Consider the following 25906-nt stretch of genomic DNA (forward strand, 5'->3'; position numbering starts at 1 on the left):
GGTATTCTTTGTTTTTCGAGACTGAACGGAGGCATCGGCATCAAGATTATATATATATATATATATATATATATATTCATTTCCTTCAAAAAATCTAAAAAACAAAACAAAAAATCACTTTTTATTTTATGATGTAAGATAAGATCTCCTGTTTCTTTTACTACTAATATAATTAATTCCCCTTTTGTATTCATTAATTTTTCAGCAGTTAGTTGGCTTATACAAATTCTAAGTTTGTAATATGCACATTTAGTCAGTATCCTTAGGGTTTAAACTGCATTTTTTTCTTTGTGGATAAATGACTACAAGTACAATATATATTATCTGTAGAAGCGTGCATGGAGTAAGATGAAAAAACAAATATGTTTAAAAATAAACTTTTGTTTTTTCAACAAATATTTACACATACCAATCCCACATGCACACAAATTAAAGAGAAAAAAAACAGAATCAACATTTATTTTTTAAAACATTCACTTTTTCTTTCTTAATTTTTCCACTTTTTCAATACATCAAGAAAGCCGTAAAACGCCTTCATTTTTTCCTCATGCATTCGTCGCATCTCAAGCCGATCTTCTTCAAGCTGTCGCTTCTCCTCCTCTTTGTTTGCTTTTAGCCAATTCAAAATGTCTGCTGCTGTACATTCAGTGCGTGGTCTCTTTGATTTAAACCTACGTGTTTTCTCTGGAGAACTGTCTGTCACCTCAGGCATACATGCTGGTGACGTACTCGATAGGCTGATTGAGATCACATTTGATTGTCCAAGAATTTCAGAAATCTCATCGTAGAAGCTGCACTTACGTTTCAGACCAGACTGCCTGTTGTATTCTTCGACTTTTTTAAATGAAAGTTTTAATGATTTCCATTTGTTCTCACATTGTCTGGCGCTGATTTCATAATCGTAGTCGAGCATTTTTTTCGATATTTCTTCCCAGAGATTTTTCTTTTTTATATTTGGTTGCATAAAAAGTTCATGGTGATGCTTGTAGAGTTCAATAAATATACGCGTTGATTGCTCGTTCCACTGGTAAGCGTCCTTTTTAAAATCAGCAATATTGATACCATTCTTTTGTGCATAGGCATCATCTGCAAGCTGGAAGGAATCAGAGGATACACTGTTGCCCCCACCAACAGCAACCGTCGTGGGAGTAGCTGGAGCAATTGGGGTGGCTGGAACGATTGGGGTGGCTGAAGCGATTGGTAAAGTTGGTGAAGTGGATGCATTGTTTTCTCTTACGTTACGCTTAACGATCTCTTTCATTTCTTTCAGTGAATCTAAAAACAAAAAAGGATTTTAGAAATATGAAAATAAATTAGAAATATTAAAATTTCCGTTTAATAATGTTTTATTGTTCATTTGATTAATGGAGAGGCAAATTAATAAAAAATCTTTTTCCAAAACCAATATGCAAGTATTAGGAAGTTTATTGCTGAGAACAGAATAGTGATGATGAAGCGCTTGTAAAACAAAGTTGATTCATGATGTTCTCTGGTGCTGTGCATCATTAACAGACCAAGGCTGTTGACGGAGTCACGCATGGAGAGGTCTATCACTCTGCTGATCAGCTGAAACACAAACAGCATATTTTGATTCTCTATTGACATGTCCAAGGCTTACTGCTGTCGTTGATGAGGGTGCAAAAATGTTGATATAAATTACATCCCATAACTTGTCATTTACAAAGGGAAACACTGCTATCTCCTCTGTTGAGGCTAACTGATGCAAGGATCAATGAGAAGCCAATACCGTCTTGGGCTTGTCGAGTGATATTATTGAGTGCACTGTACCTAGGGAATTTAAATTTTTAAATTCACCAGTTATATTCAGTTAATATATTTCCTAATTTTCTGTGCAGCACTACAGGAAGTGGTCACAAGACAAATTAGTTCCTTCACATTAATTATTTTTCAGTATTTCTATTGTGAAGCAATTTATTGAAATAAAATATAAGAAAATAATATAAGAAAAGGACATTATTAACAAAAGTATACAATAAAAATGAATGAAATTATACAGATAAAAATGACACAATGTCTTTATTTGTACTTTTAATGACAAAATTAAAAAATAAAAGTTTTTATCTTATTTGAAATCTGTTTATAAAATTATAAAAATAAATTTTTTTTAATTTTAAAAATAAATTTTTTAATGGAATTATATAATAAATATATGTTTATGAAAATATGAAAATTGAAATCAAAATAACAAATGAAAATATTGAAATCAAAATATCAAAATTTCAAACATCATAAAAAACATATCCAATACATAATAAAAGCGGAGGAAGTGATCTGCCGTATCACCACTCTCAGTAGCCCTACACACAAAAAATTAGGAAGCATGTTAGCTGACTATAATCAATTCACCTTCTTTTTCAAAAACTCCAAAATATGTAATAAATGCACCACTGGACAGGTGATGGGCCACTGTATTCACTTTTGCATAAATTTCTACTATAGTTTCCATACATGGCAACTGAGCCATGCTGGTTTTATTTTTTGCTGAATTTATTGAATTGAGGCTATTTCCATACTACCTTTTATTTAGTCAAAAGTTACATTTGCCCCTAAAATGATATAGAGTTGCTTTTAACAATAATATATTAAAAAGAAAAATGTTATTGAGGCTCAAACTTAATTTTCTCAAATTTTCAATCACTTAAAATATGTCTATGATGTTAAATTTGAAATTTTCTTATCAAATAAATATATATTATTGAGATTATTTTGACAATGTTTCATCCTATATAATGTTTGATCTTCAGATTCATCTTTTTGAACTCAAAAACTTACATGGAATTTAGAACTGAACTCATAATTTAGTCCATGGAGGTAAATTGTTCTTCTTCCATCAGCTATTATCAGGTAGAAATGTTCATTATTTTATGTTAACATTATTACTACCCGGTCATTGCTGACATATTGAGAACAATCTATTTCTCTGGATTAAATAAAGGATACAATTCGAAATTCCTTACTAGTTCAGAGTTGGAAAAGATGCATCTGAAGAAGGTCAGAGGTTATATCTATTACAAATGGAGATTTGGGATCTGTCTGAAGCCAAAACTATACTATTATTTCTACTAATTGTACTAGGTTTTAAGCTTCAATTTGAGGGGAGGAGAAGAGTAGTGCAGTATCTGTTCTATGATTCTAAGCATTCCCCCAACAATTACCTTCTCCTTTTTGTGGATCTTAGTTTAGTATCTGTTTTGTTGTCAAGAGACCATCCTCCCAAGATTAATAATGTACTACTGTACTACTTTTAAATGCTTAATTGGGGATGGGGATTCTGTTGTTATGATACTACCCTCCCAAGCATTACCAAAATATGAAAATTGAAATCAAAATAACAAATGAAATTATTGAAATCAAAATATCAAAATTTCAATTACGCTAAAACCAGGCCAAAACTCAAACAAAACCAACCTCCCTTGAGGCTTGCATTTACGAACATCCGTGGACTTAGAACTAATTTAAATGATGTTGAAGCATTTCTCCTAATAAACACCCTGGATATCTTAGCACTAAGTGAGACTAAGCTACACTCCTCCATCCCCTCTAATTACTTTAACATGCCCGGATATCTCCCACTCTGCTGTAAGGACTCTGACAGACATATGCACGGGCTTGGAGTCTATATTCGAAACACCCTCCCCTTGACTAGAAAAACTAAACTAGAAGCGGACGATCAAGCCTTTATGTGCTTTAGACTTAACATGCAACATAACATTAGCTACTTTTATTTTCTCTAACGCTCTCTCTCGATCCAGGACTGCACCATAATAAAATCTCTGACAGCATAGATACAGCACTTTCCCTCGACACTAGTGCATGTATTTGGTGACTTCAATATCCACCACAGCAACTGGCATGGATTTTCTACTTACACAGACGCAGCTGGTACCACAACACATAGCTTCTCTATATCTCATTCCCTATCACAAATGGTTACGTTTCCAACCTGTTTCCCAGACCAGCAAGAACAACATGCATCACTTCTAGATCTGTTTCTGCCCACAGTTCCCAATGACTGTGTAACGAAAGCCCACAGCCCACTTGGGAACGCAGATCATACAGTGGTAATGGTTGAAATCACCCTAAACTCTAGAGCCAAAACTGAAGAGCCATTACTCAAAACAACGAGATATTATAAAAAGGCAGACTGGGAAGCCATAAGGGACCTCATCAGAGACGCCCCATGCCAAAATATCTTTTCACTTCCTGCTGAACATTGTGCAAATGAGACCACTGAATGCTTCAAAATGGCAATCAAAGCACATGTTCCCACGTGCAAATTTTATAGCAAGCCCCACTCTCCCCAATGGTTTACTTCTATTTGTACAGCTGCCATAGCGCAAAGGCAGCACACATACCACAGATTTAACTGACATAAGTCCAGCTCAAACAGACAGAAGTATATAGAAGCCAGAAATAACTGTAAGAAAGAAATAGCGATAGCTAAGAAAGAATTTACAGAAACCACCAAAAAACGCATTGAAGCACAGAAATTAGGAACTCATGACTTCTGGAAAATCTACAACAATGTAGTAAATAATGGTCAATCAACAATTCCCCCACTATCCAATAATCATGAGGTTGTTTACTCTGCAACTGAGAAGGCTAACATGCTTGCCAGCCAGTTTGTCTCCAACTCCACATAAAACCCTGCTAACCACCCCCTCCCTGACCTTCCTTTGTGGACAGACGCCACGCTACTCTATCTAAAAATCACCCCTGCTCAGGTGCATGCTATCATAAAACCATGACACTTCAAAAGCATATGGACCTGATCTCATCCCGGCTGTGCTATTAAAAAAGTGCTCAGCTGAAGTAGCTCCAGTTCTCTCCAAACTTTACAACAAATGCTTTAATGAATCTTGCTTTCCTGCCTGCTGGAAAACTGCTTCTGTAGTACCAGTTTTCAAGAATTCTGGCGAAAGAACTGACCCAGTAAATTATCGCCCCCCCCCCCACTCTTCGCCAAAATATTTGAGACCATAATTAACCAAGCTCTAGTCCATCACCTTACAGATGCTAAACTTCTGACTGACCAACAATATGGATTTAGGCAAGCCCGTTCCACAGCAGACATCCTAACTGTAATCTCAGAGCGTATATACCATTCACTTGACAAAGCGGGGGAGGGTAGAGCGGTAGCTCTAGATATATCTAAGGCTTTTGACAGGGTATGGCATGAAGGTCTTCTCAGGAAAATCAGATCATATGGTATCACTGGAAGAATACATAACATAATTAAATCCTTCTTAGATAAGAGAAAAATCCAGGTTGTCCTCGACGGTCGTACATCCAAACAATATGATATAAATGTGGGAGTGCCTTAAGGGTCTATTCCTGGACCTCTATTATTCCTAATATTCATAAATGACATCCCTGACAAAATTGTCTGTGAGATGGTATATATGCTGATGACACCACGCTCTATAACAGACATGACAGGAAAACAAATGAACACATATCAAAAGAAATGGCAAAAACACTAAAGGATGACCTCCGATCTGTAGTGGAATGAGGACAGAAATGGATGGTCACATTCAATGCTGCTAAGACTAAACTTGTTTCCTTCAATAATTACAAGAAACCTTCTCTACCACCAATAGCAATAGCCAATGAATCTTTATCTGTAAGTACATCTTTTAGGCTCTTCGGCCTAACGTTCACAGGAAACATGAGTTGGAAAAATGACATTGAGAGTATTGCCAGAACCGCTGCAAAGAAGGTAGTTTCTCTCTACCGTGCTAGAAAGCTACTAACACCCTAAAGTATCCTGTATCTCTATAAGGCTACCATTCGCCCATATATGGAGTATTGTTGTCATATTTTGGCTGGTGCATCTGCCACTAGTCTCTCGCTCCTCGACAAGGTTCAAAAGAGAGTCGCCAATCTGACAGGTCCTGAACTTTCATCTAAGTTTCAACCTCTGTCCCATCAACGAAATGTTGCATCCCTCTGCCTGTTCTACAAGTATTTCAATGGTGAATGCTCTGACGAACTGCAAGCACTTGTGCCCCCTCAATGTAAGTACTCCGACAAACAGCTAAATCCCACCCCTTCACAGTAGAGATCTCTAGATTTAAGAGAGTCTTCTATTTCAGTAGCTTCTTCCCCAGAACCGCTAGACTTTGGAATTCCCTTCCAGGTCCTTGCTTCCCCAACTGTACTGACATGCAGAAGTTCAAGTGTAACGTGAACCGACAGCTTGCTGCCCAACTCCCCACATAGTACCCCTGTAGCTTATGTCACTGATAGTAGCCCCCTACATCAAAGTGGCAATGTGCCTTGTTTGAGGTGAAAATGTAATAAAAAAAAAAAAGCATTACCACCTACTTTTTGAGGTAGGCGAAGTGTAGTATCTATTCTGTTATTATTCAGGTGACCATGCTCCTAAGCATTACTTGGACAAGGAATTAGTATAGTATTTATTCAGTTGTCAAGGGACCATCCTCCTAGATATTACCTCTATCATTAGCAAACTCAACATTTGTATTATATATACCTGCAAAAAATGTTATTGCGAGCATAATTTAATGAATTTAAAATTTTATAAGCCCATGATTTTTGTTACATAATTTATGTTTGTACACACTTTTTACCATATCAATAAGTTTATTTTATTAATTCCTTCCAGGATGGGTATTCCAACTCAGGCCTATTTTTGCTTTGAGGTGGCAAATTGTCATGCCAAGGGAGATAATTAATTTATATTTATTTAAGAATGTTGAAACCAATCTCATTCAAAAGAATATATGAAGTAGAAATTTTATAATATAACAAATAATTTTTTAATTAAAATTGAAAAAAACTTTTATTTTTCTTAAATGTAAAAAGCAAAAAAATATGAAGATAACGACTAGCCATTACAACAATAATACTGCACAACTCCCATCCCCAATTAGGCATTCAAAAGTAGTACAATAAGGTAAATTGCATGTAAAATATGTATCGATTAATGTTATATTGAATTTGTAGATTAACTATCTCTGCTACCCCCTCCCACTACCAAAAGATTATTTTTTGTTTTCAAAGTGTTCGTACCTTTAAAAACGTTGGCAGAAAGATATGATCAGATGTGTGCGGCCCCGACAGACCGCCAACTCCCAACGTTGTGTGTTGTCGATTTTTCGTTCACTGTGTTTCTTATGGCCGGATCATCATTTTTCGCTGGCGACTGTCGAGGGGAACACACGTGGTTTCACAAAGTAGAAATAATATAAGTCATGGAACAAAGAAAGGAAAAATACAAACGCCAATGTTTCACATATATTTGACGATTGGATTTGTGAGTGTGTGTGTGTCTTCTCCCCATTCTATCGACGTTACGTTTGTCTGTCAGTCGCAATTTGTCTCTCTATTTCTGTTTCACAGTAAACTCTAAAAACTGTCTAACCATTGTCGCAATCAATTCCCATCTGTCGTGAATGGCATCTAGTTGTCAACTGACTCTCTGTCTCAGTATCTGAAGTCGCCCCCTACTCCGGCTACCGGAAGCTACCTTTCTCTGCTTTATCTGTAGGTTTCTATTGTCATTGTCAAATCTAAAAGGCTCGATCTAAAAATACCTACAGATTCATTGTTTGCTACTTCCTATCTATTGTTCTCCTTCAGCACTTAGTGATTCATGGGTCACCTTCATAGTATCACAAAGAAAAAAAAAATTTTTTAAATCGGGGATCAGTTTCATATATAAATATTATGTGAAATGATCCACCATTTCTGGACTATTCTAACTTTTCAGGACAGTTAACAAATTTTGTTTTACCAACAACATGAAGTCCAAGTAGTAAGTTATAAAAAACACATAATTATCTAAAAAAATCTGCTAAAATTGCTGAAAAAAATCTTAAAAATAAACTGAGATAAATTATTTGATATGACCATTTGTGAAAAAGTACAAAAGGGCACCAGCTAGTATCTTATATGTTTAAATTGTGTGGACGTATGACTTACCTGGTGCAGCCGAATGCCAGTGCTCATCTGATTCAAGTAAAACAAAAACAGTATCATTTGGCAATAGAGCAAAATAATCTTCATCATCGACATCGGTTCCATCAGTTTCCAAAACTAAACGGATTTCGGTTTCATCTGTTAAACCAAGTTTTAACCTCCCTGCAAAAAAAAAAAAAAAAAAAATTGGAAATAATGCTACCCAATGTGTCTACAAAGCTGGTACCAGACCCCAACTACTAGTTCCGTTAGAGTATATAGTATTGGTATAATGTACAGTATTAACGTTACTCCAGTTTTCATTAAAAGGGTAGGGAAAAAGACCTTCAAAAACATGTCTGTTCACTTTTACAGTGAAAAAATCAAAAGCTGACTGCTCTTTTTGGCACACACTTCCTTTTTTTTTTTTTTTTTTTTTTTTTTACATAGGCATCACCACATTATCAAGGCCAATAGGCCACTCAAGGATAAGGGTTAAAGAGTGTACAGTAGAAATTGGACAATATAGTAATCATTAGTAATGAAAATTTGGTAAATTTGATAACTTATATGGAACGGCTCATCAAGAACTTATTTACATTAGACTTGAACACAACCATATTGTAGTCAGCCGGAAAGCAGGAAAACGGAAGACAATTCCACAGGCGTGCAGTTCTAAGAAAGAAGCTTTGTTCATGGAATCTACATTTAGGTTTAGGCATAGATAAAGAGTGGGGGGAATTATTGATAGTGTTTACAGCTAGACGAGTGTTTCTTGTGAAAGTTTGGCGAGGGGGGACCATAGATTGAAGCTCAGTCGAACACTTTCTTACATTACTTTCTTGACACTAATTTCTTAACATTAATTTTAAAGTAAAAATTTTATTTTTGTATAACCTATTTATTCCACTCATTCTTGCTACATATCCTGAGTTTTCCAGCTTAAAAAGAATTTTATTGCATAGAAAGCACCTAGAGCAGGGGTTTCTAAACTTACTTTTCTTGTGGACTCACTGAGAACTATTTTATCATCTGTGGCCGTAATATATGTATATATATTTTTTAATGAAATATTACTAATAAATTTTTATTAACATAAGCACAATTTGCACATAAAAATACATTTGCAGTGGATTAAAATCTTATGACATACAGAGCATGAAAATGATAAAAAATATTTGCCCACATGAACTCAGAAATAGTGAAGATTGAGTGCCATATATGCTGTGATTGTACATTTGACAGCCTGGCTCTATAATACATATTAATCAAAGAAACAAGCATTGGAGTAAAGTTAATACTGTGCATTATACCAATTACATATTCTTTTTATATTATTAATATATATTTAAAATAGAATTGTTATACATATCATTACATTAATTTTATTGAGTGGATATATGTGTATTTATATGTAGGTATTTATTGGTATTATTATATTATTAACCAATTATTATTGGTAGTTTTATGGGTATTTGTTGAGCAGTGCATAATTTCTGCATTGATTATTATTTCTTGTTATGTTACTGTTGTCTTTTCTTATCAAGAATAACTAAATTAAAGAGTTCAGCAGAAGAATACTTTATTGATAAGGCTCTGCTCATGCTAACAATTTCTTGTATTTGGAAAAATATTAAAGACGTTTTATTACATTATGTTTTACAGATTTCCATATGAACCCCCAAAGTACAACTTTTTTTTTTTGAGCCATCTTAAAGCCTTTATGAACTCTGGTTATGACTAAGAGTATCAACGGGAAAAATCACACTTTTGTGAAAAACTTTCAGCTCATAGAATTAATCTGATCAAACAAAATTAAGAAAAAAATAAAGAATTACCTTTAGCAACCAAGTCTTGTAAATTATTGGCAACAACAGGTTTTTTTGTTGTTCTCTCACTGTTCCATATTTTGAAAGCTTTCGCAGAAGAGATGTTTGGATTCATTATCTCATGCAACCATTGAACTATTTAATAAACATCAACAACTTTAAAATCTGAAAGATAAAATGCAATAAGAAATTAGAAAGAAAACTTTCATAGAAATTCTGAAAGAAAAAAGTAAAGGTTGAAGAGTGAATGTGTAATCAAATCAAACTGGACTCTTGTCAGCATTTGACCGCTATTATAATCTCTGATCGATTCAGTCCGATTCTCCAAACTTGACGTGGCGCCATCTTGATTTCAGGATTTTTATTAAGTCATTTTGGTGTGTAGATTTTGATATGCAGTAATTTGTTTGCATATCAAGCTACCCCCCCCCCACGATCCTTAAAGATCAGCTCAGCCACTCGGTCCCCTGCTAGTCTCTACCCTAGCCAATCAGTCCCCCGCTAGTCTCTACCCTAGCCAATCGGTCGCTTGCTAATCTCTACCTAGCCAACTTGACCCCTGTTAGTCTTTACTCTAGTCAATCAGACCCCTGTTAGTCTCTACCCTAGCCAACTGGACTCCTGCTAATCTCTACCCTAGCCAATCAGTCCCTTGCTAGTCTCTCCCCTAGCCAATTGGACTCCTGTTAGTCTCTACCCTAGCCAATCGGACCCCTGCTAGTCTAACCTAGCCAATCAGACCCCTGCTAGTCTCTACCCTAGCCAATCAGTCACTTGCTAGTCTCTACCCTAGCCAATCGGACCCCTGTTAGTCTCTCCCCTAGCCAATTGGACTCCTGTTAGTCTCTACCCTAGCCAATCGGACCCTGCTAGTCTAACCTAGCCAATCGGACCCCTGCTAGTCTAACCTAGCCAATCAGACCCCTGCTAGTCTCTACCCTGGTCAATTGAACCCCTACTAGACATGCAGCTAGCCCTCACTAACTGTCTCTACCCTAGTCAATCGGACCTCTGTTAGTTTTTACCCTAGCCAACTGGACCCCTCCTAGTCTCTACCCTAGCCAATCGGATCCCTGCTAGTCTCTACCCTAATCAATCGGAACCCTGTTAGTCTCTAACTTAGCTAATTAGACCCCTGCTAGTCTATACCCTGGTCAATTGGACCCCTGCTAGACATGCAATTAGCCCTCACTAACTGGCTAAGCACACCGAATTTCTCATTTGAAAATTATTTTTTTTTAAAAAAAAAAAAAAAGAAAAATCTGACTCAAATTGTACTTTCATTAAAATAGCTCATTTAAAAGCGACATTTTTTTTCTTTTCAAACACAACCCGAATTTCAGAGTCCGCCACTCAAATTGCGATTTAAACAGCAAATTTTCAACATTTGATTTGCATGCGCATAAAAAAAATTCTCCATAGCCTGAAAAATTATCAGCAACGAGCTTTGAATGCATATTTAATTTCTTCATAGCATCAAATTTTCGCAAAGTCTCGCTTTTGAATACGTATATAAATTATTCACGGCATGACAAATTTCACTTTGACTTTCAAATGCACATTCAACATCCAAACAAATAATTGTATGTTAACAAATAATTGTTTAACTTCTGCTCGAAGTGTACTGAAATATTTAAAGCACGTTTTGTTTAAATGCTATTAAACATTTTATATTTTTATGAAAATAACTACCGATTCAATGTTTAAATAACCATGGATGCATTTTAAATTATCCATAGCAGGTGAATTTTCTTGTTGACTTCTGAATGTGACTCCAACATTTGACCGAATCGTATTCCAACACGTTCACTTCATGAGTCACGACGACAATTAAAAAAGAAAATCCACCGAATTCTACCGGAGTTTTTAAAATTTGACGCATATCATGTAATATTCCAATTCTCTCGACACTTAATTTTCAAAGTTTTCCCCTGAAATAACTTGTAACCAAATCAAACTAAACTCTTGTCAGCATTCGACCTCTGTTATAATCTCCGATCCGTTCAGTCCGGTTCTCCACACTCGTTCACTGCTATCTTGATTTTAGGTCTTTTATTACATCATTTTGGCATGTAGACTTTGATATGCAGTAACTTGCATATCAAACTACAGAATGTAAGCAAGAACGAAGTGATGATCAATGATTGTTGTGCTGAGAAGCCCCTCAAAAGAGAAAAGTTCCCCTGCCGAGTTTATGGAAAAAGAGTTGGGTACAACTTAAATTTTCATGGTACTTGGACACAATTAAATCTGGATAGTATATAGAAATGTGTGCAAAACAAGAGATTTTGATGGTATATAAATTTAGTCATGGACATGCCATCTATTTGTACAAATCACAATCTTTGTTTTCTCAGTCAATAACCACAACAAACAAGGGAGAGATCGCTCTAAGTACTTATCATAAAGAAATAGAACTCAATATCTCAATACAAAAGAAATAACATTACTAGTGTTGTCTTGTGAAGTCTATAGTTCCATGAAAACGAAAGTAAAACAAGTCATCATTACAACAAATCTTTCAGAATTTCAGAAGAGGTTTCCATCCACCTCAGACAATCAGTGATTTGTTCTCAGCCTCTGATTCTATCCAGTTTACATCTACTCCTTCACTCTGGACACATCAATTCTCAGACATCAATCACTCACAAGATTTGATTATTTTAAAGTCTGTTTTACAAAGAATTCTAGGCAATCTAAATGATCTGAATATCTCTTGAAGAACAGTGGCTATCAATATTAGCTGCTTCATTAAGCACAATGAGTCTCTGAGGCCAATGTTAAAGTCAAATGTTTTTGATGACCTGCATATAGAAGCCATTTTGTTCATCTTGCCACAAACAAGGATAATAAAACCACCCTGTGAAGATCCATCCTCCAAACTAGAAGAAGTGGTATCTGAATAACAAACAATATTCAGATCCAAAGGTTTCTGAAGCTGGGGAAAAGAACAGAACTTGTCCTGGATTCTAATTTTATTAGTGACTTGTTTGTCTTCAGTAGTAAATTCACTTTTGGAGATTTTTCAACACATGCCAGCATGTAAAACAAACACTAAACCGAATATGTTGAGGAGAATGATCATGATGATCATGATAACCAAAATTCTTTTGCTTGCTGCTCAAATCTTGTCTGAATCTGAGACTGAGAACTAAAACATGTTGAATGTCAACTGAATAAAATGTAAAATATTGAGTAGAATTGTGTTAGACTAAGCTCATTCAAATGTTGGATGTTTACATCCAGTAGACTCAATCAGAATGAGATTATGACACTTTGAAATATTTTACTTATAAAAGAGGTCAAGAATATGGTAATAGCATGAAAAGACCTTTTCTGGTTATTCTCTCCTTTTAATGATACTTTTTATTTGTCTTTAGATCTGAATATTGTTTTTAGTATTTTGCAAGCTCACTCTTCAGTCCTTACAGTTCAGCAGGTCAAATCTCTCCAAATTTCACTCTATATGGTCTTGTCCAATCACTTCTTTTCATGTTTTATTTGACCGGAGATACTTCTGAAGCAGTTCTGTAGAGAAAATTGCAGTGATTGTGAAAATGACTTACCTGAGAAACACCTGCATAGCTATGTATTTTGTAAAGCCCAGCTACTTAAAAAAAATAGAAAAAACAAAATGGTGATCTCCAGCTGATTTTATGCTCAACAGTCACATGAAAATAATGTAAATCCTCGCTGTTCATATGCAAATTAAAGGCATTTGAAGAAGGGGGGAGCTTGTTTTTAAGAAGGCAATTTGTTTCATACATACAGATTATTTTCTTGAGTCAACAGAGAAGACCAAAGGAGACGAAGAAGAAAACTACAGTAGTTCATTGCTGCAGAAAACTATAAGTTCATTCAGGAGAATAAATACTCCGCATGATCATACTAGTGTAATCAATCCATTCTTAGGATAACCTCTATGCTGGGCAAGTGTAATGCTCTCAGCTAATCCTCCAACCTAATGTGTGGGATTTGGTCAGATTTCACATTGCATGGATCTGTCATGCCACTGTAGTCAAATAAGAGAGGATTGGGTGAGGGCCCAACATCGATGGCAATATAACATCATGCTCCTCAAAAACAGCTGCTATACAACTTCTTGTGATGTTAACAAAGGTAATAACTCATGAAATTTCACTCTGCTGCCTTCATCCTTGTGATTGTACTAAGTTCACATCCACAATCGATGTTTAGTATATATCTTAAGTAGAAAAAAGAGTCTTCCAAGGTATTATATATCATTTTATTTTATTTTTTAATTCTTTGAGACGAGACTTCACAATTCAAGTATTTATTTTTTTGCAGACTATTATCCTCATCTTCATAGTTTTTGTTTCATCACATTTCGGCCAACTTATCCTCTGGCCTTCTTCAGGTGATAAACGATGACAGAATAGGAATGCTGAGTCCTGTAACTGTATCCCCAGTAATTACTGCCTTCCATAGTTGTTGGAAAGCAGTAATTACTGCCTTCCATAGTTGTTGGAAAGCAGTAATTACTGCCTTCCATAGTTGTTGGAAAGCAGTAATTACTGGAAATACAGTTACAAGACTCAGTATTCCTTTTCCCTTATTCCTTTATTTATTTGTTGTTTTTTTTTTTTTAAAGTAATTAACAGACATCTTCCCACTGCTTTAAAGTTGAATCATTTTTATTTTCAGATGAACTAAGTACTAGATTTGTTTTGAACCAAAAGATGAAAATAAACTTATCCATATAGGTAGAAGAGTAACTTATCTTGCATTTGGTAACATTTATTTGTTGCATATTTGTTGTCTTTTTTTTACCCCCTTTTATTCTGTTAACTACAGTTAAAAATACCCAAAATGTACTTAAGATCTCATATTTTATTCAATTAAAAAATAGTTAAACCACTTTCGAATTCAAGTTGATTAATTTAAAATATAAAAATATATAAGCAATGGATGAGCATATTTTTATTTTAGATTCTTTTAAACATCAGTGTCAACTATTTGTATCATCATTTTTTTTTGCAAACATTTTCTGTGCGATTTTTCTTTTTGACAAATACTTTTTGCATGCTTATCTTAAAGGCGCGCATAAATTACAATTGACTTTTATTTATTTTTTTGTGCACATTAGTTTTCTTTCTTATTTTTCAAAAATGTTCTATTTTTTTGCATTGTTTTAATTAACAACAAAAAACAAAAAAAACAAAACAAAACAAAAAAAAACCCTCTTTTTAAACGGGTACATATTGCATGTATGTTTATTTTTATCATTTATTATTTCAGATTCTGTGTGTATATTTTTATTAATATCATTTTCGACAGGTGTAGAAAGTTTCTTGTACTTTTCCATTCCAAATTTTAATAGTATTTTGTCGATGTATATCGATTGATTCATCATAATAAGTCCTTTGCTTTGAAGTAAATTCTATCCCCAAAAACCAGGATATTTTGCCAAGATCGGTCATTTTGAATCTTTTACTTAATTTGTTCTTAACATCGGTCAACATTATGTCACAATTTGATGCGATTAAAATATCATTGACCCACAAAAACAAAATCAGTAGTTTATTGTCTTTGTGTTGGGTATATAAACAGGGGTCTGCAGCGCATTGTCTGAATTGTTGTTTAATCATATAATCATGAAATACTGTATTGCAACACTGAGCACTCTGCTTTAGACTGTACAATGACTTGTTAAGTCGCCACACGCTATTTTTTTGTACATAGGAATCACCACTTATCAAGGCCAAGAGGCCACTCGAGGATAAGGGTTAAAGAGTGTACAGTAGAAATTGGACAATATAGTAACCGTTAGTAATGGAGATTTGGTAAATTTGCTAACTTATATGGAACGGCTCATCAAAAACTTGTTTACATTAGACTTGAAGACAATCATATTGTAGTCAGCTGGAGAGCAGAAAAATGGAAGACAATTCCATAGTCGTGCAGTTCTAAGAAAGAAGCTTTGCTCATGGAATCTACGCTTAGGTTTAGGCACAGATAAAAAGTGGGGGAAACTAGTGATAGTGTTTTCTGCTAGACGGGTGTTTCTTGTGAAAGTTTGGTGAGGGGGGACCATAGAATGGAGCTCAGCCGAGCACCTGCCATGAAAATAACGATAAAGCAGAGATAAACTCGCAACATCTCTTCTGCGAGAAAGAGGTTGCAGGGAAGAGAAAAGGACATCCCACACATATGTGGCAACAGTACTCCATCCTTGGACATAACTGGCTCTTATATAGATAGAGAATCGCATCAGCAGTGAGATATCTACTGGATCGATAGAAGGATCCCACCATTTTTCCAGCGGCCTTGGCAACGGATTTTATGTTCCATTTAAGATCAGGACCCTCTGGAGGTGTAATATAAATTTCACAGTCTATTGGGGCATTCAAATAAGCATTTTTCACGTCCATTTGATGGATGTTTAGGTCATATTGCGATGCGATTTGCAATAAAATTCTGATTATTGTTAGGTTTGTGGTAGGTGAAAATGTAGAAAAATATTCTATACCGTAAATCTGAGAGTATCCTCTAGCAACAAATCTAACTTTGTACTGTTCAACACCTGATGCTGTAGGCTTTTTTGTAAAAACCCATCTTGAAGAAATAACATGTTTATTTTTTGGGAGAGGTACTACCGTATAGGTATCATTTTTAGTCAAAGCTTCTATTTCTTTTTTCATGGCTATTTTTCATTGATCACAATGTTCTGAATTAATTGCTTCGTTAAAGCTTTTTGGCATATTTTCCATGGCATAGCAATAGTCGATTTGATAATCTTTTATATTGTCGACTACAAAAAAATCGGGTCGCTTTCTATTTCTTTTGGGATATCTTTCGACTAACATCATCATCATCATCATTATGGATACTCTTGTCTCTGCCATTTTTGTCTTCATTTGTTTTAATAATTTGAGGAAATATAATCTCATCCTCTCCATATGACAGGGTTTCGTCTTTAAAATTAAAGGTGTCTGTGAATTTTACACATCGGATTCTTTTTATTTTATTTTTCTCTGGAAAAAATACTAAATTGGCTGGACTATTTTTATTGTATCCAAGAAATATACCTCTGTCGGCTTTAATATTCAATTTACTCTTTTTATCTATGTATGCGAAGCAAGTTGAACCAAATATATGCATTCTGCTTAAATTTGTTTTTTTACCACAGAAAGATTCATATGGGGTTTTAGATAGTGTTTTGTTAAAGCACCTGTTGCATATATATGCTGCGGCCATAAGTGTGTACGTCCAGAGGTTTTTAGGGAGTTTTGATTCAATGAGTAGGCAACTTACCATTTCAAAAAGTGTCCGCCACGCTCGTTCTGCAGTACCGTTTTGGTGTGGCGATCTAGGAGCTGATTTTTCATACTTGATATGATGGTTAATTAGTAAAAGTTCAAAGTCTTTATTGATGAATTCTGTATCGTTGTCAGAGCGAATACACTTTACTTCACCGTAGGGAGCCATGTCGGCTAAATATTTTTTAGTTGCTAGCAGGGTATCAGATTTGTTCTTTAAAAAGTAAACCATTATTAAACCTGAATGGTCATCTACAAAATTCAACATATATCTATAATGTTCTCTGGCCATTGGTTCCATGGGACCGTTCAAGTCACAATGCACCATTGATAGGATTTTTTTGGCCTTCTTGTTTGGTATCTTGTTTTGATAGTTTGTCATTTTCCCCTGCATACAGACGTCGCAGTTGAATTTTTTTTATGTTTGTATTTTCATTCCATCAACTACAGTCGGCAACTTTTTGATATCAGGAATATTGCAGTGTCCAAGAATTTTATGCAATGTCTGTAGATCATGGCAGGCAGTTTTCAATGGGACTACGCTATTTAAATAATATAGTCTTCCATTTTCTTTAATGTCAAATACAGTTCCATTCGGGTAGACCAGTTTTGATTTATTCGGGCTAAAGTTAATATTTGCACCTTGTTTAGTGGCAGAAAATATATTTTGTTTAAATTTTGGGATTAGAAGAGTGGTTTCTAGAACACAGAAACATAGTTCACCTTTATTGTTCCTTAGTGAGATTTTAGCATCGCCTCTTTTCAAAACGATATCATTTACTTGACTCCCATCAGCTAGTTCTACAAAATGATTTTGTGGCTTAAAGTTGGAATCAAAATTGATAAAATCAGATTCCTTTGTAATCATATGTGCCGTGGCACCACAATCGACAAGAAAATTATTATTGTTTGTTGAAGCATTAAACGTACATGAAAATAAGAATGTATGCTCGCTAACGGAGCTCTCCACATTTTTAATGGAGTCGCCATTTTGGGTCCTGTATCTACATTGGAAACTCTTGTGATTAGGTCATCCACAATTATAGCAAATAATTTTTGTACTTTTCTTCGGAGAAAAATTCACCAGACATTTTTAAAGAATTTGCAGCTGTTTCGGCTCTTATAATATAATCAGTAATAGTTTCGACTGCTATTCGTTTTAGAGAGGTCAGTTTAGTATATAAATAAATAATTTTTGGTTTTCCTTTCGATAAATAATGCTCTCTCAGTATGTTCAATGCTTTTCAGCCATCGTCCAGGGCTTCTCTCATTACCAGTGATAGACTTCGGTCATCTAAGCACTGTATTAATTCCGCAAAGACAGTTGCGTTCTTTTCAATGAGATCGGGGTCGTTTCTGTTTTCAGGTTGTGTTTGAAGTACTTTGTGTAGCTTTTGAATTCGTATATATCCTAGAAATTTAACTAGCATGACCGATGTCTTAGCATTGCCTACATAAATATAAAAGAATGCTTTAACTATAAATAATAAATACACTAACACTTCAGAAAAGAATCTACAATAAGTTAAAACAATTAAACTTAGGAGTTTTTGTTGTGGTCCTGGTTAAGGGTCACAATATTAAGGTGAAAGAATCCTGGTGTTCACTACGAGCGGTTAAACTGTAAGCGTGCTCTTTGCTCAACAGCAGAAATGTCTGGCTTACATAGAGCCAGATGAATCCATATTATCATGAATATAGGGGTGTTAACTACAAGGGGCGTCCAATAAGTAATGCCCCTGACCCACTTCCAGTTGTCTGATCTAGCTGAAATTTTGCATGTGCAATGATTTATATCTCTATGGGTTATGTGGCAAATTACAGCTCTGAACTCATTGTGGAGTCAGGTGTGAAATGGAGCCTGTTGTATGTCGAGCAGTGATCCGGTTTTTGTATTTGAAAGGACGCACACCACAGGAGACTTTTGATGAAATGAAAGAAACTTATGGTGATAATGCCCATCATATGACCTTGTAAAACGCTGGCATTGTGAATTCAAACATGGCCGGAAGTCTGTGGAAACAGCTCCCAGACCTGGTCCCCCCCCCTTCTGCCATTGATGAGGCATCTGTCTGTCAAGTTGAGGCTGCCATTTTGGAAGATCAGTGCATTACTATTCGCCAAATAGCCCAAGATGTCAAGATTGGTATAGGTTCTATGGAAACTATCATTCATGACCATTTGCATATGCATAAGGTGTCTGCAAGATGGATTCCCAGGTTGCTCACACCATTCCAGAAACGAGAATACGTTGAGTGCTCGAGGATGAATTTGGAGATGTGCCAAGAAGATGAGTCAAAGTTTTTCAAAAGACTGATTACACAGGATGAAACCTGGGTCCATCACTATGATCCAGAGACCAAAGCCCAGTCAATGCAGTGGAAGCACTTGGACTCACCACCCCCAAAGAAGGCAAGGGTGCAGCCTTCTGCTGGCAAGGTCATGCTCACAGTCTTCTGGGACCAGGACGGAGTAGTGATGACAGATTTCCTGGTAAAGGGTACCACAATTACAGGAGCCTATTATGCTTAACTTTTGAGGAAATTAAGGGAAGCTATGAAAATCAAGAGGCGGGGCAAGATCAGCAAAGGTACCCTCCTCCTGCAGGACAACGCTTCAGTCCACAACTCGCATGTCGCCAGATCAGAAGCATGGGCGTGTGGTTATAAAATTTTTACCCCATCCTCCCTACTCTCCTGACCTTGCACCCTCTGACTTTCAGCTCTTCCCAGCCATGAAGTTGTTTTTGAAAGGAAAGCGTTTCCCAGATGATGCAGCCTTGATTTCTGAAGTCACGTCGTAGTTGGAGGACCAACCTGGGGTGTTCTAAAAAACCGGTCTCCAGAGCTGCATCAAACGATGGGAGAAATGCATAACTCTGGGTGATTCCTATGTAGAGAAAGACTAATAACTGTGCCAAGTTTCGTTGCTCTACTACTATGGGAAGTGGGTCAGGGGCATTACTTATTGCACGCCCCTCGTACCCCCAGAACGCCCCTCTCTGAAGATTTATTTCCCGGAAATATAATTTTTCTTTCTCGGGTTGACCTCCAAGGGGTCTGTAAGTTTCCTTTTTCTGCCAGAACGATGTATTTCGGTACTAGTTTGAGGATGTTCCAGGTCAAATGCGTCATACAGTAGGTCCAATGTCTGTTCTTCTGGTGGAGTTTCACTTAACTCATTCAAAGTGCATTTGCGCATCTGGTTCAAGTGTTTCTTATGCATGGAATGTGGTCCTTCCACCATTTAGACCATATGGCTGATCCTGTTCTTGATTGTCCCTTGCTCCCAGAAAGTATTATTATCTTTGTGCATCTGGAAGAATATTTTTTCTCCCAGCAGATAATTCTTCTTGAACAGTTGTCTTTGTAGTGTAGGTTTTACCTGTTTTGGCAATAACTTGTCAAAGACTGGCCATATTTTTCTCATGAACATCACTTCTGCCGGAAACATCTGGGATGGTGTATTCTCATTAGGCATTATGTGGTACACCTGAAGAAATTGTTGCGATGCTTTTTTGAATGGAGTGTCCTTTGCCTTCTTAAAAGCCCTCTTCAAAGTGTCCACAAATCTTTCGGCCTATCCGTTTGACCTAAAGTGGTAAGCCAGAGTTGTGATGTGGTTCACTTGGAAGTCCTCAATGAACTCTTTAAAGTCTCCAGATGTAAACTGAGTGCTGTTATTTGACACTAAACAGTCGAGCACTCTGAACCGTGACAATAACTCATGAAGAGTTTTATCATGAAGTCAGTAGTTGGGCTTTTGCACCTAAAGACTTCGGGCTATTAGAGAAGCTGTCCACTACTATGAGGTAGTAATGTCCATCAAGTGGTCTCGCATAGTCCATGTGTATCTGTGATGATGGGTAGTTAGCTTTGGGCCATGGGCTAAATTGAATTGGTGGCGCTTTAGCAGCTAGTGTATATCTTCTGCATGCTTTCATCTTTTCTTCCATGTTTTTCCAGTACATTCCATGTTTTTCCAGTACATTAAACTTTTCATTCTGGTAGCACCAGGATATCCTGCACAGTGGGCTTAATTGGGGGGGGGGGGGTCAAGCAGACATTTATCTATGTATACCTATAATGTAAGTGGTTAGGCTTTTTTTTTAGCTCTTTGAGTTCATTTTTTACATCAAATAGGGTGGTATATCATGGTATGATGTTGGAAAGCCGATATTCAACATAAAAATCATTCTTTTTAAGAGCCCAAGGACCAAAACATCACAAATTTCCTGGCAGACAAAATTTAGGCATTTACGGACAAACTTTAAATGCCTGTATCTTTAAAACTATTGAAGCTAAGAAGACAAATGAGACCTCTATTTGATACTGCATGAAACAAGCTTTTCAAATATTCAGTTAGAATGAGAAAATACACTACTAGAAGGTTACACAATGAAAAAACTAAATCAATGTATCAGATAACTCAACATGCATCATCATCATCATCATCATCATCATCATCATCATCAAAAAGCACAACAGACTCATATTCACTGTTGCAACCATGAATTGCAGTTTTAAGCTGCTCACAACTTCTAATGCTGTGACCTAATGACTTGTGATGTCTGCAGTTTAAACGTTCTCTTGTCTTCATAACAATGGAATCACTCTCGTCCCAGAGTCTGTTAATATAATCTGATAGTTTGTCTTTCGAGACTTGTTTATCCGATACTGACATAGGAACTTATTTGTCACAATGCCAGATTCTGTATAGTTGAGCAGACCAATGTTGCCATTTTCTGTAATTAACTCAGTGCTGTGCCCTAAAATAACATGAGCACTTGATATCTATCCATGGAATTGAACCAACATAGAGGTATGTAGCACAACAAAATTCTTTGAACTCATCAATTTTCATTTTCCTAGCTGAGTTAATGATGATTAAATGACAGCCATGTGTCATTAGATCAAATGGTAGCAACTAAGGCTTTAGCGCTAAATGGTTTGGTTTCAATTCTAGCAGATGGCACCCAAGTCATATATATATATATATATATAAAATCAATCTTGGCTCTTAATTCAATACTATCAATTCCTTGGGTGAGCAGTTTTCAGTTGGATCTCTTTTAGGTTGTGGAATGCGGACAACTGAAGTGATGCAAACAATTGGGCAGACGTAAGTTGCAAGCACTGGAGGTAATGGTACTTCACAACTGTACGGAGTTGCAAGTTTTTGTACTATTGGCCTCTGCTCCTTCTTAAATTTAAACAGTTTCTCGTATGATGGAAGAACATCAGCTTCAGCATCTTTCAGGAGTAAACGTAAGTCTGTGTAAATCTGTTTGGTCATTATGCTACTCTCGTAGATGGCAGATGCAACCTCCGATAAAATGTGTCGGTCTTGGATGAAGTAATTGCATAGGATAGAGTATCCCACTTTAGTAACCTCTTTGTTTTGAAGGTATTTGTTCTGCAGACCGAAGGCATACATTTTGGTGGGGGAAATGTTCTGTACTTCAGCAGCAGCTTTGGTTCAGTCGTTGGTGTTGTTGATGGTCACTGACTTCCTCTAGAGGACACTTTGCCTTCAGTACATAGGTGTGACATTGGAGCACTACTTTCTCATCAAATAACCTGGATGAACGATTCTTCTTTTGTTGCTACTGAAAGTCTTTGAACACAACTTTGATGTCAGATAGAAGTTTATCACTAGGTGAGACATCTAGCTTGAATCAGATCCGTTTCACAATTTCATCAAAGTATGGCTTGAATCGAGATCTCTAGCAGTTCTTGAAAATCTCAATGAGAGCAATGTTTGCCATGTCATTGATTATGATTGTACATTTAAAATAAAATAAAATGTGAGATGCTGAAAATGGAAATATCTAATTATAATGGATAAATTTAAAAAAATAATAATAATTTTTTCTGGTTTACAACCAATATTTGATTGAAAATAGCTTAAAAAGGTAAAAATCAGGATTTTCCAGAAAACTGCAGTTTCATAGTTTTCTGATGCCAGATTTGGATTCTGCGTCCAAAGAAACATCGGAAAAGTAGTCTGGATTATGAAATTTGAGCAAGAATAACAAGAATTATCTGGATTTATGGTTTAAATGGTCATTGTACATTGTCTAAAATTACGGAAAAATGGGCAAGTTCAAATTTTTTATGTATGTTAGAATTAAAATGATTCCCGAAAGTGATTTTTTTCACCCAATTAGATTATGATAGCTTTCTGTGTCTAGATTCTTATTTCTGAAAGATGAGAAATTTCATCTTTCAGCTTTTTTGCAATTTTTTGTTAAAATGTACCGGCTGGGGGCAAATTTTGGGCTTTTTTATGGAAAAAATGCTCATTTTTATTGTAAATTTTGTGAAGAAATTCCCCAAAACCAGGTCAAAAACTTGTTCAAATGTTCCATTTTTTATAATGAAGTAAATTTAGGGCCTTTGACATTATCTAAGGCGCTTATAGGACATATTTAGGGATTTCTGGAAGAAATTTTGAGCAATTCTTCAGGTGTATCCAAATTTACTCCTTGGTAAAATCACTGTAATCACAATTTTGCAAAAATTTGAAATTCGTGAACTTCAAATAGATATATCTTGAGAAATAATTGGAGTTAGAAGACAAATAAGCCCATTTTTTGCAACCTCAGACTCTGAGCTATTCAAATATATAGGTTTCATAATGATTTGAGGAAGTTGCTAAAAATCCATATGTCCGCTTGCCAGCCCACTGTGTGCTGTGTGAAAATCCTTTAAGTTTTTTTTTTTTTTTTTTTTTGAGAGTTGCTCAAACAAATATTCTCTCCCGATATAAAAATACCTGGTTGCATATTCAGAAAACCTTTGCTACTTGTTCATCAGTTTTCAGTTTTTCTTTGGTTGCTTTTATAAAATCATTTTCGGCTTCTTTTCTTATATCATCCAGAGTAACGGGAAGTTCTTTCACAGTGTTGCATAGGATCAAACTATAATCTTTCTCTGATCGTAGTGATGCAATCACTGAGTGATTCACCATTCCTTGGTATAAACCGGGATAGCCCATCTGTGTATCCTAATTTCTTTGACGGAAAGAACTCCATATCAAAATCGTAATTTAATAGGATTGTTTCTCATCTTTGGAGCCTGTTTGCTGTATGTGTAGGAAACCCTTTCTTTGATCCAAAGATAGAGATCAGCGGCTTGTGGTCCGTTTGAAGTTTGAAATGTGATCCATGGAGAAATCTGTGAAATCTTATTACCGCGAAAATGATGCCTAAGGATTCTTTCTCTATCTAGGAATAATTCCTTTCCACAGGTAGTAGGGTTCTTGACACATGTTATCAGTTTCATAGAACTGTCGGGCATTTTATGCAGGATACACATGCCGATTCCATATGCGCTCGCATCACTTGCAACAATAATGTTTAAATCTGGGTTGTAATGAGTCAGGAATAGCTCCGATGTGAGCACCTCTTTTAGCTTTTCAAACACCATCTTGCATTCCGTGGTCCAGTTCCAAACCATGTCCTTCCTCAGTAGTTCATTTAAAGGTGCGCACAGTGTGTGCATATTGGGAATGAAGGCTTGATAGTAATTAGGTGAGCCTAAAAAACTTTGCAGTGTTGTTATGTCGTGTGGTTCAGGCAAATTTTTATTGCTATGGACCTTTCTGGATCGGGCCATCTACTATTCCTATCTATTATCTGCTTAAGATATCTTATTTGAATGAAGAAAAATTCACATTTGGTGCCTTTAAGTATGAAGCCATCCTTGTTTATCTTTTCGAATACATGAAAAATGTGATTCTCTGTTGCTCTTTGATTCACTTTTCATTAGAATATCATCCAGGTATCTGATGGAAAAATCAAGACAGCTCAACATTGTGTCGATTATCTATTGAAAGATAGCTGGTGTGACTTTGATCCCGAAAGCTAACCTGTTGAACTTAAATAGTCCCTTGTGAATGGTAATGCACAAAAGTTTTGGGTTTTTTTTTCAACAGGAATCTGGAGATACACTTTGCTCAGATCTATTTTTGAGAATATTTTCTCTCCATTCGGTTTCATAAAAACTTCCTCGGGACTGGGTAATGTTGATCCTTAAGTGTGGCATTCAATCCAGTCGAGAAGTCTGTGCAGACTCTGATATCGTTTGATTTTTTCCTTACATACATGATGGGAGAAGCCCACTCGCTATAGTCAACTGGGATCAAAATTCCTGCTTTGACAAGTCTGTCTATTTCTATGTCAATCTTTTGTATAGAAATAAACGGTACGCTGCATTTCTTTTGGAAGACTGGAGTGGTATTGTTTTGTAACTTGAACTTTGCCTACATTTTTGCACAGCGGCTTAGTTTGTCCGAGAAAAACATTGAGAAACGACTCTTTCAGGTCTTTCTTTAGTTTTTCAGCTTTCGCTGGAACAAAAATCGCTAATGTGCGAGTCCCAGAGTTCAAATTTTTGGATCCCGTCTGTGCCAAAAATGTTTAGTATTTTTAATACAAACACCTTAAGATTCAGTGTTTTTCCCTTCAGCGTAACGTTAGTAGGAACCTCACCTTCAAATCTTATTCTTTCTCCAGTTATTGAACGAGCCACTTTCTTGGTTCTCATCATCTTCGGAACCACTGTCAAGTTGAAGTCTAGCATTCTTGTCCCCCATTTTTACTGTCATGTTCTGTACATTTTTGACCTCTGCTTGAGTCCTTGTTGTTTTTATGTAGTTCCTGCGAGGTCCTTTTGCTCTGCAATGTGAGGCTATGTGCCTGCTGTGTCTGCATCGATCACATTTCCGGGACTGGTATGGACACTCCTTCTGCCAGTCGAGTTCTGTACATCCTTGGCATGGGTAATGGGTAACTCAGGTTTGTTTTGGGATTCTTCCCGAGTGTCATGTTTTGCTTTCGTTTGACTGTTT

At 36.1% G+C, this 25906-nt stretch overlaps 1 protein-coding gene across 1 annotated transcript in view; it reads right to left on the reverse strand.

Annotated features, from left to right (window-relative positions):
• Positions 1–443: 443 nt before the first annotated feature.
• The window catches only part of LOC145255752 (uncharacterized), a 31815-nt gene continuing 6352 nt past the window's right edge, over positions 444–25906 (reverse strand). Inside the window, exons 2-4 of the mRNA XM_080114399.1 lie at positions 9783–9938; positions 7969–8127; positions 444–1275 (exon numbers count right to left, since the gene is read on the reverse strand). Of these exons, the coding sequence (XP_079970525.1) occupies positions 488–1275; positions 7969–8127; positions 9783–9888 (1053 nt within the window). The 5' untranslated portion in view covers positions 9889–9938 and the 3' untranslated portion in view covers positions 444–487. The remainder of the gene's footprint in view (positions 1276–7968; positions 8128–9782; positions 9939–25906) is intronic.

Source organism: Euprymna scolopes, chromosome 31 (assembly GCF_053919585.1).
Source record: "Euprymna scolopes isolate OS-2025 chromosome 31, ASM5391958v1, whole genome shotgun sequence".
In the NCBI taxonomy this organism is placed as follows: domain Eukaryota; kingdom Metazoa; phylum Mollusca; class Cephalopoda; order Sepiida; family Sepiolidae; genus Euprymna; species Euprymna scolopes.